The following is a 15,443-nucleotide window of genomic DNA, read 5'->3' as shown; positions in this document are numbered from 1 at the left end:
CAGACATTGTTTAGAAAAAAACTGTGCATCAATTGCACGATGGACTTCCAAAGATCTACCGTCAATATAAAATTCTGCAGTTAAAACGACCAGAAACAATATATATATGCATTACAGGCCTGTAGCCAGGAATTTCCAGGGGTGGGGTGGGGGGTATTTGGACTCACAGACTCGACTTTAACAGTCACAATTCGAACAGAACGTTGACTTTAACAGTGCTATTTGTTTTAAGGCCCGACCCCACCTGACTACGGGTATGTATTGAGTCTATTGACCAGCGACGGGTTCTGGACTTAGGGTATACGTAGATGCATGATTATTTAATCTTTACCTCCCCGATTCAATATGGGTCTGTGCTACAGCAAAAGGTGACAAAGCATACACTTACATTAATATGCCATTATGATAGAAAATAAAAGACTGGCAATCAAAACAACAACTTATTGTGTTCTGGTTGTCGTATTACATATTCTTATCTATGTGCATGCTTGCAGGGAGAGAGAATTTTAACGGTAAATGTAAAGGTAGTGTAATTGTTTTACATTCTAATGTGCCAATCAACGAATCAGAAATGTATGGTGTTTGTATCAGTGTTTTCATACGTTTAGTAGAAACAATGCAATGACATAAAATAAAGTTATTCATGAACTTCAGTAATATTTCAATAGATAGTTCTAGTAAAGAAAATATATTAAAAAAAATAATAATGGAAATATACATTTGATTTTTATAGTTAATATTTTTGGAATATGGAATATTTAAGTATTTTTCTTTTTATGTTTGGATTTATCACAGTTGTCGAATCCCAGATTCGTCAAGGTAAGTGATATAGATTTCTTAATTCAATTTAATTTTCATTTCAAAATATTTTTCTTGGTTATATATTCGTTTCCTAAAGATGTGCTGTTATGTTTGTAGAAAAGCCATTACGATTGATTAATTGCTTCTACGAAAGTATTATGTCTATTTCGAAGTTTATTTTTGTTTTTACGATTCCAGTTTTTTGTTTTTCAATTTCTAAATTGTTGCTAAGGCTTTTGAACATTAAAGTTTGCAACCGCCTCGATGGTTTCGTGGGTACGATCTCCAACTGGGCTAAATCAAAAATTGAAAAAAATCTATTAGCTGCATATTCTCCGGCTGCTCGTGGGTCATCAATGCCTGTCAACTTCGCACTTTATTTCGCCTTTTAAGTCGTTTATTATATCTTGGGGTCACCGATGAGACAAGACGAGCGTACACAATTTTAATCCCGGTCTATCGTGAATTTGTTTACATGCCTTTCGGCACACTGGACCTTATGAAGTGTTATAGACCTTTTAAATCTAGATTTATTGTGTCGGTCCGTTACTAATCAGGGCCATGTATTATGAAAATGTTCTCCTTTTGATATGCTGTACAATTTTTCACTGAACGTTAAGCACCAATTCATCATGATCATCATTTTAAGATTTCTCCACAACACTAGAAAAAAAAAAATCGGCGACGGGAAATTGGCGGGAAAATCACAAGGTCCCGATTACAAACGGCTCTGTTTTTTCTTACGTGTCATAATTGTAAATGAAGTAAAGACAAAACAAATAACATTCATAATGATCTGCGTTCAAAATAAACCGAAACAATGGTTTGAACTTAGTGATACGTAGAAAAAACTATAACCCTAATTTGCTAGTTCTTTAGATCACATCCATAATAACGGTACTAAGAAAGCGTCTCTCTAATCTATTTCTTGGATTGTTAGATTCAGCGTACAGCTTGGTTATAGAAGACCAATACTTGTCCTGAAAATTAAGAGCATCACATGTGTTATTTTACTGATATTGTATAGGCGTGTCATACATTCGTACATCCATCTTATATTCCATTAAGATCAGTGTATGTAAGTTGTTCTAAAATGTCAAATTCGAAAGCACTAGTATCTCGACGATTAGCCCAGACAGAAAACCCTAACCGTATTGGTCGCAACGTTTTGGAACTGTTGTGCTCTTCAAATTTGTACTTCTTCGAATTTTTTTCATCTGATCGTCAGTGGTTAGTCTTGTGTGTACGAAACGGACGTCTGGCGTATCAAATTTTAAATCTGGTACCTTTTGTTTGCTATTATTCTTGTGTTTTTCTGTTCTCCCATTGATATGTATTGTAGTCCTGTCATGTAATATTGTCATTTCAATGTTATATTTAACATTGCCATTAAAGCGGGAGGTTTTGGCATGCCACAAAACAAGGTTCAAACCACCATTTCTTTTCTTAAAATGTCTTGTACCAAGTCAGGAAAATGACCATTGTTATATTATATTCGTTTATGTGTGTGCTACATTTTAAAGTTGTGTTTCTGTTGTCTTTTATATTTTTTTTTAAATGATTCCGAATGAGACAAAATCAACCAAATACTATCCTGTAATGATCTAGTGCTTTTCTTACATACAATAAACTTTAATAGAAGTCTTTAGATTTTCGCTTCTTAGACTTCCAGATTAAATCATTGTCGAAAAGGAAGAATGTGGTCCGCATTTTATTCTTTTCCTGACTTGTTTTATATTCCAACTTTTATTATTACTGAATTCAATTTTCTATTTCTTACCACAAACACAACTCATAACAACATCTAATTTTGAGTTGATTTATCAATTCTGTAACGTGTTACAACTACTTACTAGTACTTTACAATCCAATAGTATAAGAATAAGAATATTTATTATTCCAATCGAGGGCCCTTGATGGGCAGCATAACATGTACACATGAAACAATACATCATGATTTGTAACAGAAAAAAAATGAAACATTAAGAAAAGTTCAGACAGATATGTTATAATCTTCATTCTGTAAAAATCATATACATTTAATTCCAGGCAGGACCAGAACCATAAAATCATTGCAATTATCATTGTTATTACATACATAAATTAACACTTCGTCAATACTAAAATACAGTTTTCAACTCATTTATTTCACTACCCTTATATATTATTTGTATTTAGTTCAGCAGTATGTAAATAAAGGTTGTTATTTATTGCTGTATATTATATTTGTTTTCCGGTTATTGTTTTGTAAAAAATTCCGGCCGTTAGTTTTCTCGTTTTATTTGTTTTACAATTGTCAATTCGGACGGGCTTGTAATAGCTTGCTTTTGAATTAAGATAATGTTTGTAGAATTCTCAGAGTATGATAAAAATTCTTTGACAAAACATCTAGGGGTTTCAAATTTCAAGTCTATTACATGTTATAAATTCGGCTGTATTGAAAGGGTTGGTATTTAGTTATCATCTTTTCCTCAATTCTAATTTGTAATGTACTCCTGCTAGTTGCTATATGCCATGTGACTATATGCTAAACATTCAAGCAATGCATTTTACTTTGCAATGACTGCAAAGAGTGATTACATTTGAAACATGCAGCCTCCTTAATTTATAACTTATTTCCCAAATCTTGTGCAATCGGCATTGTTATGTCATGATAGGCTTTGTCATTAAAATGTCTGCATTTCGATCTTCATTCGGTCACTAAGGCATTGAAAGAGACAGCAGTATTTGTTTTATGTTCATGGGCAAAGAATGCAGTAGTTTTTTTATCAGCAATATTAACCTGGTATCTTTTATCGGGTATGGTGTGCCATAAAGATAGAACAACTATATAATTAATCATATTTTATTTGACATTGTTGCACATTAAGAGCTAATGGATTACCGGAAGTTTTACATACCAATATCGTTTTTTGGATCACATGGATATAATTATATAATAGTTTTTAATAATAACAAAAAATGTGCGTTACACGTGCAGCTCTTGTGTTGAAGAATATGAGAAAGCGATCAAAGATGCAGAATTTGTCTCATTTAATTAGAGAAGTTACAGTTGAAACGATTTGTGAGAAACCACAAATGTACATCATTGTTTATTAAATAAGTATTGTGGTTTCCTGGTACGCTCCTTCAGTGCAAAAATGTCGAATCAAATTGTGAGTCACTATTTTCGTGCACTGTCGTTATAAAAAATTTAAATTGAGAATGTACTATTTTCCGTGTACTGTCATTACCGAAAACTTTAATTTGAGAATGTACTATTGTAGTTAATTTCTACGACAAAAGAACATATTCTTATTTTTAAAATTTGTACTATCATATATCCATATGATCAGTAAAATGTGAAATCTGGGTAAATTCGTAAATCAGCTCCAAATTTCAAAAGTTTCTCAGTTTCAAGTTGGTATGGCTACAACTTCTTGGTAATTTGTCCCAGCCAAAAACTTAAACCCGAGAATATACTTATTGCATACTGCCTCATTTCTATGTTCATTGACCATTTAAATCGGGGTCAATACCGTAACTTAAAATTTTGACAAGAACATTTTAAATTGAAGTGACCGCATCTTAATGGTACTTTACCTTGACAAAAATGTGTATTGTGATAGTGATACGAGACAGACTAACAGACGGGCAGACAGAAGGACTAAGACAAAATAAATAATGCGTTTTACTACCATCGACAGGGTAATTCAAATTCTAGTTACAGTTATTTGAACTGCATTGCACATTTTGTTTTGTATTTCGTTTCGTGCCGTTGTTTAAATTAATTGTATCATAGCAGATAAATCAAATGTTTGTCCTAAATAATAAGTTCATTTTGATCATTATCCTCATTGTTTGAAACAAAACATTTTGATCTGTGAAAATATATAATTGTATTACCGCTTGTGTCAATTGTGTTGTCTTATTATTTATAAAGTAAACACTTTTGAGAATACTAAGTTATTTAAATTATGTGTTGCTTAATTGAATTATATAGATTGAGCATGTGGTTAAACTGTTTGCGTTCAATTATTGTCTCTTGTACTGTTTGTGTTTTTGTGTTTCTATTAGTATATTGTGTGTCGTGCCAGCCTGATGAGCCTGAAGAAATTTCAAATGATTTTTACAGTTTGTTCTTTTGTTGTGTTGTAACATCACTGTCTCGTTTAAGCACTCAAAGAAAGGCAACAGTAGTATAATCATCTGTGTTCAAAAGTCATAAATTGATTGAGAGAAAACAAATTTGGGTTACAAACTAAAACCGAAGGAAACACACAGTTTGTTTTTATATTGAGCTGTTTCTCCACTGTCTCGGCCTACATGACGATTTCATCACTCAAATAAAGGCAACAGTAGTATATCGGAGTTCAGAAGTCATAAATCGATTGGGAGACGGAAAAAAATCCGGATTATAAACTTAAACCGAGGGAAACACATCAACTATAAAAGGAAAACTGAAATGCAACAAAACAAACGCCAAAATACATAAACACACACTATTTGATAACAACTGCCACATTCCTGACTTGATAAAACGGTGCGTTGAACCTGGTTTTATGGATAGCCAAACCTCCGGCTTTTATGGCAATGTTAAAAAATATCACTAAAATGACAACACTACGTGACAGAAATACAGCAAAAACACACACAAGAAAAATCACCACAAAGAAACGCCAAAACAAATAATATAATAGTCGACACAACATAAAACCATCAGAACAACGATCATACATATTCTATCAGTGACAAACACCACAAACAGTGACACGGTGATGTCCGTCACATTCTGTATGAGTTCGTTCCAAGTCAGGAGCCTGTAATTCAACGGTAGTTACTTGTGGCTGCTATATTCATATTTGTTTTTCGTTTATTCGTTTTTTTCCCTTTGAATTGCTTCACATTTGGCTTACCAGTGCTTCTTATAGTTGACATTAATTTACTGTATTATGCTTATTGTTTATGACCAAACGATGACTTATATTTGTCTATATACTCGACATTTGTTCTGATAGTTGTCTCACTCTCAATCTTACTAAATCTCTTCAATTTCATATGTGTATAATTTCGACGCCATTGGCATCCTTTCTTTATTACACAGACTCCATTAACTGATCAAGGACAGTTGTGACTTTTAAATGATATTTTTCTCAATTGAATTTTTTCATATTTTTTATGTCGTAGCCTTTTAAAGCCGTCTTTACGGTATGGATTTTTCTCATTGTTGAACGTTACTTACAATTGCCTACATCTATTTCACTCGTACTTTGTTGGATAGTTGACTCATTCATCTCCTTATTTTTATATTAGGTGCCACTAATGTGCAAAATTTTAAATCGTTTTTTAAATTGTCAAATCTCCCTATGTTTTTTTTCTAGCTGCTGATAATGAACTGTACGAAGTATTTTCAAGAACGGAAGATGTTTTTCTTAGTGGAGAATTACCCCCTTCCAGTGTCCAGAGGTCTGGTGTTACATTCCTGTTTAGTGGACAGGATTTTGTTGCAGGGACACAGTTTGCAGTGTATATAGATTTTAATGTAAATCAAGGTAACGCACATTAAGGAATATATATGATTTTGAAAACACCCGGTTACATTGATTATTCTTATTATGAAAATGTGACACACATTTTGTAATTTTAGTTCAAAATCACAAAACCACAGGATTAATTCAATACTAATTTGAACACCAAAAAGTGCAAGTTATTTATAATTAAAGAAAAGATAAGGATGACGTTTATCTTAGCAGCCTACATCTACAATAGCTTTCTCATTCTCGTGTATAAAAAAGTCAATCATTTTGTAGTGGAGACAATATTTTAGCAATAAAACATCTGCATGAAACAAAAAACAGGACAATATAATCTTGCCGTTACTCATTAGTTAGCGATTTTTTTTTCAACAATTGTGATTATATGTTTTCTTCATCATGTATGCATTTTCTTACTGGTCTTTTTCAGTTATCATTAGATCGTCTTCACGAGCTGTTGGCGATGATTCCATGACATTCCAAACACCATTGCTGAAAACTACAGATGGAATTAAGATGATCATTCATTTTCACAATCTATTTCGGCAGCGAAATGTTGCTGATCTCTACGTAAATTGTGTGCGCCAAGGTCAAACCAGGTCAAAATTACCATTCAAAGCAATGTTGTATGGTAAACAAGCAATTGTAAGTTTATAATTTTACAGGCTCGAACCCAACACTATATATCGTTTTGTGAGTGTTACAATGTTGTAAGTCTAATTGGAACATAAAGTTTAAAAACGCAATATCCTAAATATTTGACAAAAATGAAGATATAAAAAGTCACGGACATGAAGAGTAACTGTTTTTTTCAATTGTCTTTTGAATAGACAAGCACATATAATATATAAAAGACCACCATTTCTGGAGATGGAAGGTGGTCAAGACAAACAATGTCGTTTTAAAATGTCATCCCCTCATCTCTATTGAAGATAGATCATGGATTTTACAATTGTGTATTATCCTCAATCCATTCAGGAAGTTATTTTGCTAAGCATTAATCAAAGATTGAGTTTAAACCATGCAAACAATTAAAGCAAAGAACAACTGTACTAATTTTGATAAGTATTTAACCGCAAAAATAACCTGTTATTATTCAATGGGAGTGATGATATAGAACAGCATATAGTTTAACAAAAACTTTTAGAATGTAGAAATCTCGCATTATAGATATTCTAGTATATAAAGCAAGATATACCATTGCACCTGGTTATCAAATATTAGTATAGCTATCTCCATTTTTATCAAATTAAGTGAAATACAACTTTTTAAAACTCACTTTTCTGCATTCTTCGAAAATGACTATAACAAGGTGGGGGAAGCGCCAAAAAGTAGGGGTTGTGATACAATATTTGCATTGATGTTATATTCCTTCCAACATGTTTATTCTATTAATATAATTGAATTTCATTACTGAAACATGCAGTTGCTTTTTAAGACGTCTGTTTCGACAGCTGTGCAGACACATGATCTTACCTGCTTTTACTTAATTAATGGTTATTAGGCATTTGTTACCTGTCCAAAGGTGAAATATGTACGCAAAATTTAAGTATAAATGATAAACTATTTACCAGATGCACTGAATCAGTATTAACAATTTATTATCATTGAAAAATTATACAGTAACAAAAAACTATTATCAATCGAGTAAAACTGAGGTTAGTAGTAGCTACTTCGATCTGTGTCATTGTAGCAATGTAGCTCTGATTACGATTCTTAAATATCAAAAGCATACTAAAGTACTCACCAACCGTGTCAGCACTGACGTTAGTTTTCCGATCCAATGTAGTAAAGACGACACAATAATTGACACATTCTTTACACAGATTGGATTTTCATATGTTTCATTTGTTTACAGAAGAAAGAAGATGAATTCAACTTCTACTGGAATGCAGACATTCATATGATTTTAAAGAGACAACACTGTAGTACACCACAACCATCGTTCACAAGACCGACCCAAAGACCATATTTGCCACTTCCAAAATCCCGCCAGCGTTCATCACAAGTAATAACTGTACCGGAAAGGGACGGAATTCCAATTACAAGGCAACGGAATGAAGTCTCTAACGTAATTCCTGCCAGGGAATTTAGGGGAGTGGAAATCAATGTAATCAAAGGTCCAGATGATCCAAATAAGCAGACGAATGGTGGTGGTGGTTATAGGACAGAAACGGAAACTGTCAATCATTGTAAATATATAAAGTTTACTATAAAGAAAAGGAGCTGTCGAGCATGCGTCAATGAGACAGCAAACCAATAACATATGAAACCAAAATATATATTGAAAAGATTAACTTACGGTCTGAACTTACTTTATTAAAATGTAATGGGTTCACTTCCATTCTTCTGGTAAGCTCAGTGTGTGCCTTTCTGTTTAAGCTCTCTTCTTGATTTTTCGAAACAATGGGATACAAATATTTAAAATTCTGCCAAGTTTAATTATGTGTTCATGATATTCACTTTTCGCTCCTCGTTGATTTCCATACGGTTGCATTCAGTTTTGTCCATTGACTAGTGTGGTAAGTATTGAAAGTATATCAGTCTCTGCAAAAGAAATCAAATGACAAGGTTTAATATGCACTGGTTTAAGATGCATGGTTGATGGTTGAAAGGAAATTGACTGTTAATTTAATGATAGTCGTTTGTTGATGCAACACATCAACAAACGACAATTCGTTTATATTTTGTACATAAATTCGACCGTTAGTTTCCTCGTTTGAATTTTTTTACATTTGTTATTTCGGGGCCTTTTATGTCTGACTATGAGGCATGGGCTTTGTTCATTGTTGAAGGCCGTGTGGTGACCTATATGTGTCATTTGGTCTCTTATGGATAGTTGTCTCATTGGCAATCATATCACATCTTTTTTATATGGGCCGGAGACAGAAAGGCATTGGTGTCATTCATGTTAATTGGAGACTCGCGCACTCTTATTCACTTGTATTTATAGTTGACAATAGTGATTTTCATATTCTTTTTTTTTAGTTCAAGATGTCAACAATCTGCTGACAGATGCTTTGAAAGAGTTGACAACTTCAGTGAAATCACTACAAGAGGAAATTAAAAAGCAGGTTTGATTGTATTTACAATCTAGATTGTCAATACTTAAAACTATACGCATATATTTACATCATTAATGATCTGATTTCCCACGTGCATTGATTGATCTGTAAATACGAGACCACAAACATTTTCGGCAAATTAAATATGAACATGTACTTTCTAAGTACAATGTTTTGAGTGTTTCTTGTCTTGCGTTTAGATATTCATTATAAGACCGGAGTGGTATCACAATCGATGTTAACATTTTGTTCCTAACATAAATCTAGCTGGGCTCTTTCTTTTTATGAACTTGAAACGTTTTTTACAGAATTGAAACTGTTGAGTCTGTATGTTTTGTTCAAAATCGTTGTCAATATAATGGAATTTTATGCGACTGTCATACAAGTGAGAGGTTTCACAGAAAATGACAGTTGTTGTCCATTCGTTCGATGGGTTTGAACTTTAGATTTTGTCATTTGACTAGGGTCTTTCCGTTGTGAGTATTCCTTGGAGTTCGGTATTTTTGTTGTTTTACTTTTCATCAACATTTTATTATACATTCAATGATAAGACTAGTCCAGTGACCGTTAAACTATGAGGCACAAATCTATAATTTTGGTGTCGCCTGATGATCAGAAATCATATTTAAAGTTTTTGCTTAAAGCTACATTGTTCGTTATAACATTTCTTCATACACTAGGTCGATATATCACTTTACAGTTCCTTTCATAAATCAGCGAGACCATTTTAAGTGTATTTCTTATGAAAAATGCATAAATAAAAGTTTATAATAACCAAATTACTTGATTATCAATTCATAACTGTTAATCCTGGTACTTTTGATTACTATTTACATCACTGGGTCGATGCTACTGCTGGTGAACGGTTCGTCCTCGAGGGTAACACCAGCCCAGTAGTCAACATTTCGGTGTTAATATGAATATCAATAATGTGGACATTTTTTAAAATTTTCTGTTTACAAATTTTTCGAAAAACTAAGGATTTTCTTATCCCAGGCATAGATAACCTTAGCCGTATTTGGCACAACTTTTTGGACGTTTCGTCCCCGAGGGTATCACCAGCCCAGTAGTCAGCACTTCGGTGTTGACATGAATATCAATTATATGGTCCTTTTTATAAATTTTCTGTTTACAAAACTGTGAATTTTTAGAAAAACTAAGGTTTTTCTTACCCCAGGAGTAGATAACCTTAGCCGTATTTGACACAACTTTTTGGAATTTTGGATCCTCAATGCTCTTCAACTTTGTATTTATTTGGCTTTTTAACTATTTTGATCTGAGCGTCACTGATGAGTCTTATGTAGACGAAACGCGCGTCTGGCGTATAAAATTATAATCCTGGTACTTTTGATAACTATTTGGAATTTTGGATCCTCAATACGCTTCAACTTTGTACTTAAATATTTTGATATGAGCGTCATTGATGAGGTTATGTAGACGAAACGCGCGTCTGGCGTACTAAATTATAGTCCTGGTACTATTGATAACTATTATTACTAATAGGAATATTATTTTTGGGTATGTGTTAGTATGAACATATTGAGCGAATCAAGTTAGCAGACTATCTCCATCTTGCAAAATATCCATTTTAGGCTACTGAAACGCGATCTCTTCGGGAAATCATCAACAAATGTGATATGTGTACTGTACTTTCGGAGCGAGGTGAGTAGACATAGCGTTTTTGAATACCTGAAAAATAGCAATATTTTATAGAGAGTTTTGTGTCAGTCAGTTTCATATAAATAAAGGCAACAGTGGTATACCGCTGTTCAAAAGTCATAAATCGGTTCAGAGAAATCAAATTTTGATTACAAACAAGTACTAGTACCGAAGAAAACACAACAACATAATGAGAAAATAACGAAACAGAAACACTGATATGTAACCAAAAACAAACGACAATGCAACATGCACAGAAACGAAAATTACTTGTACTTTCTGTTGAATTTTAAGAAGTTGTTAACACGGAACTATTGCTGAGTAACCATTAAATAATTAGTATTACAAATGTAACAGTTGAACACTATTTCCCTTCTAAACTGTCTCTGTTCAATCTGGAGTTTGAAGCCACGACCCAGACTCAGTATATTGTATATATTATGTTAAGGTAAGCACGGTTGTTATAGTAAAACATAATCGGACAATTTTTTGCATGGAACATCATCGTACCAGAGTAACCGTGCAGCTTAGTTTAAATATACCACATATAAACAGGATTATATAGAGATATGTAAATTAGACTTCATAAAACACCTCAGTTTTTCCTGTAATTATTTTAGCTCCACGGGACCAGCTTATTTTAAAGAAGTTAACATGTGCTGATAATCCATGCTCCAAGGGAGTGTCCTGTAAAAACACAAAGAGAGGTTTTAAATGTGGAAAATGTCCGCCAGGTTTCAAAGGAAATGGTAAAAAGTGTTTTTTGCGGCCTAACTGTAAACTGCAGCCTTGTTTTAAAGGTACATGATTTACTTATTTTGAAACGAAAAATGACACGTACAATGAACTCAAAATATTGTACCAAGAACAGGAGTGAATCAGTGTTTTTAAAATATAAAGGAACGAACAAAATAAAAGTCATGTATTGACTAAAATGAGAAAAATCACTGCAAAAAAAAAAAGATGAGAACACAGGATGATCACATGTTATTTTCTTTTTTAGAAATCGGGATTTTTTCCACCTTTTTTTCTAGTAGTTATTGTTTCTTTTATAGAAATACTAATGTTTCAAGACACAGAACCACCCAAAATATAATTTTGACATCACTGATGAGTTTATTTATAATAATAAAACACAGGCTCTTGTCTCTGAAATGTTTTCTTGATATACACCTAAGGTATTTTATTTGGAGACAACTGCTTGTGTTTACAGCCATACTGGATCGATTCAACTGCTGCACGGTGGAGGTTTAGTCCTCTACAGTATCACCAGCCCAATAGTCAGTCAGAACTAATGTGATGACATGAAGTATCATTTATATGGTCATAATTACAAATTTACTGGTTACAAAACTTTAAATTTTGCAAACCTTTCAAAGTTATGGGTCCTTAAATTTGTACTTTATCTAGCATTTTTAATTCGGGCATCTGCGGGGTCATTTGAAGACGAACCACGTGTCTGGCGTACACAATTTCAAACCTGGTATCTATGATCAGTTTATCAAACTGAATGAGGCAAACACTGTATTTGTTAAAATATAAAAAAAAAAGAATTGTAAAGAGGTAAACATAAAATAAAAGAACAAAGCAATTAAAACAAAGTGGTAAAAGACATATAAAACATTCACATGGGTTATGTTCTTCTCATATATGTTATAATGGTATGATACTAAACCCCTAACGGGAAGGATTGTGCCTGATGTTCATATGATGAAATCCTAATCTTTCAGTCAGTTTAATTGAAGTCTGGAGCTGGCATGTCAGTTAACTGCTAGTAGTCTGTTGTTATTTATGTATTATTGTCATTTTGTTTATTTTCTTTGGTTACATCTTCTGACATCAGACTCGGACTTCTCTTGAACTGAATTTTAATGTACGTATTGTTATGCGTTTACTTTTCTACATTGGTTAGAGGTATAGGGGGAGGGTTGAGATCTCACAAACATGTTTAACCCCGCCGCATTTTTGCGCCTGTCCCAAGTCAGGAGCCTCTGGCCTTTGTTAGTCTTGTTTTATTTTAATTTTAGTTTCTTGCGTACAATTTGGAAATTAGTATGGCGTTCATTATTACTGAACTAGTATATATTTGTTTAGGGGCCAGCTGGAGGACGCTTCCGGTTGCGGGAATTTCTCGCTACATTGAAGACTTGTTGGTGACCTTCTGCTGTTTTTTTTATATTTGGTCGGGTTGTTGTCTCTTTGACACATTCCCCATTTCCATTTTCAATTTTGCATATATCAATTAAATATGATATAGTAAAACAATTTTTTTTACGAAAGATCGATTCCATCCATTGATAGTTGACGTGTTTTGTGTAATATTTTTTTTGAATTTTAAAGGTGTCTTATGCACAAATACCAGGAAAGGCTATAAATGTGGGAAATGCCCGTCCGGAATGGAAGGCGATGGAACAAAAAACGGATGCAAGTTACCTATAATAAAATGTGATAAATATCCATGTTTTGACAATGTATCATGTACAGATACAAAATCAGGACATATATGTGGGCACTGCCCAATCGGGTTAACCGGAAATGGAAGCAAAGACAACTGCAAAAAGATTATTATTGGTTGCAATTCAAATCCATGCTTTGAGGGAGTTCTGTGCAATGACACAAAGGATGGATATGAATGCAGCGCTTGCCCAGAAGGAATGAAAGGTAACGGTGAAAGGGATGGATGCATGCCATCATGTAGTTCAGAACCTTGTGATGACGGAGTAGAATGCTCTGAAACAGAGACTGGATTTACATGTGGTGCGTGTCCATCTGGTAAAACCGGAACTGGTTTGAAAAACGAATGTGCCACAATAATTATTACGTGCTCGTCCCAGCCATGTTTTGAAGGATCTGTGTGTACAAATACAGAGGATGGTTTCCAGTGCGGAGCGTGTCCAAGTGGGATGACTGGAAACGGGACAATTAATGGCTGTATGTCACTTCCTGTTACTTGCAGTTCCAGTCCTAGTCCTTGTTTTCCTGGTGCAACATGCGATGATATCACAGATGGATATATTTGTGGCAACTGTCCGCCTGGTTTCGAGGGAAATGGTACCCACTGTACAGACATAGATGAGGTATGTAATTGAAATATTTTCCAAAATTATAACAAAGATAAATATAGGTTTTCTATAAATTCAAAATTCATATTTACTTTAAAAGATATTAAGGTGGCTCGTGGGTACAAAATTTTAGCAAAGATTAAACCTTTATTTTTTTTATCATTACAAATTTTATTTATTACACTATTAGCTGTTACTTTATGATATGGTACAAAAAACAACCCCAAAAAATGATTTGGTTTGGCCCCAGATGTCTTTAAAAATTGAAAAAGTTCCAAATTATCTCCCTTTGGTGCAAAAATGCCATTTTTTGGTCTTTAATTTGAAATTTCTTTTTTAACTCATCGGTGACCTATATTTTTTATTATTGTTTTCAAATAAGCTGTACATAAACTAAATTATTGTAAAATTTGAGCGGTTTCTTATATTAGGTTATTTTTTTATTTTTTTATTTCCTCTTTTTCTCCTATTAGTTCAACAGAATAAAAGGACAAATGTATGCTTCTTCCAGAGGCAGATTTTAGCTGAAATGAACGGTGACCCCTTCTTTTTATTTCATTTTTCTTTTAAGTATATAATAAAGTTCATTTATGAAAAAATATAGCGAAATCCTATATTAGAAAAAAAAATCATTTATACCCACTAGCCATTGGTTTCATATCGTTAACAACTAAATTGATGCACGCATCCGGTCATGCTCGAAAATCACAGACTTCTATTTCATGTAAATAAATTACGAATCTCTAGAAAATCGTGTATCGTGTACGCTAATTGATTTCTGTCGGTATAAGTGTAACATCTCTGAATCAAAATAATACCTTATATCTATACCGATCCTTGTATCTATTAATAAACAAACAAAAAATCCGATGAATTGATTGAACACCACATAACCATTTCATTTTAAAGAAAAATGGTGGGTTGCTTGTCATGACGACAAATTATTCCAACTTTGAGCACATTCGTTTTTGCCCTTTACTTCTAAATTAATTATGCACATGCTTCGGAATTGCCTGAAGGTCAGTCTTTGTTACGATCAAGCCAGTGCTTGAATCAAGTTCGTCTTGCATATGCCATTGATAACGAAGTCACAACATTGTGCACAGTAGGCTCCATGTTTTAATCATAGTATAACAAATAGTAGTCGTACTGTATAAACTTCATTTGTATGAATCAGTGTGAACTGTCCAATCCATGCAGCAATATGTCCAGTTGTATCAACTTAGAACCAGGCTTCCGTTGTACAGAGTGTCCATCAGGTTATACTGGGTCCATTGTGACAGGAGTTGGATTAAATGACACCACAACTCAACAGGTATATATTTTCATATTGACTATTTGCT

The 15,443-nt window shown here is 33.4% G+C and overlaps 1 protein-coding gene across 1 annotated transcript in view; it reads left to right on the top strand.

The window, feature by feature from the left end:
- Nucleotides 1-696: 696 nt before the first annotated feature.
- The window catches only part of LOC134716074 (cartilage oligomeric matrix protein-like), a 42,415-nt gene continuing 27,668 nt past the window's right edge, over nt 697-15,443 (top strand). Inside the window, exons 1-9 of the mRNA XM_063578815.1 lie at nt 697-819; nt 6,162-6,332; nt 6,745-6,959; nt 8,173-8,506; nt 9,303-9,388; nt 10,972-11,041; nt 11,659-11,838; nt 13,379-14,115; nt 15,278-15,415. Coding sequence (XP_063434885.1) covers nt 750-819; nt 6,162-6,332; nt 6,745-6,959; nt 8,173-8,506; nt 9,303-9,388; nt 10,972-11,041; nt 11,659-11,838; nt 13,379-14,115; nt 15,278-15,415 — 2,001 coding nt within the window. The 5' untranslated portion in view covers nt 697-749. The remainder of the gene's footprint in view (nt 820-6,161; nt 6,333-6,744; nt 6,960-8,172; nt 8,507-9,302; nt 9,389-10,971; nt 11,042-11,658; nt 11,839-13,378; nt 14,116-15,277; nt 15,416-15,443) is intronic.

Source organism: Mytilus trossulus, chromosome 4 (genome assembly GCF_036588685.1).
Source record: "Mytilus trossulus isolate FHL-02 chromosome 4, PNRI_Mtr1.1.1.hap1, whole genome shotgun sequence".
Classification (NCBI taxonomy): domain Eukaryota; kingdom Metazoa; phylum Mollusca; class Bivalvia; order Mytilida; family Mytilidae; genus Mytilus; species Mytilus trossulus.
Note: the sequence above shows the minus strand (reverse complement) of the source record. Positions and strands in the feature narration are given on the sequence as shown.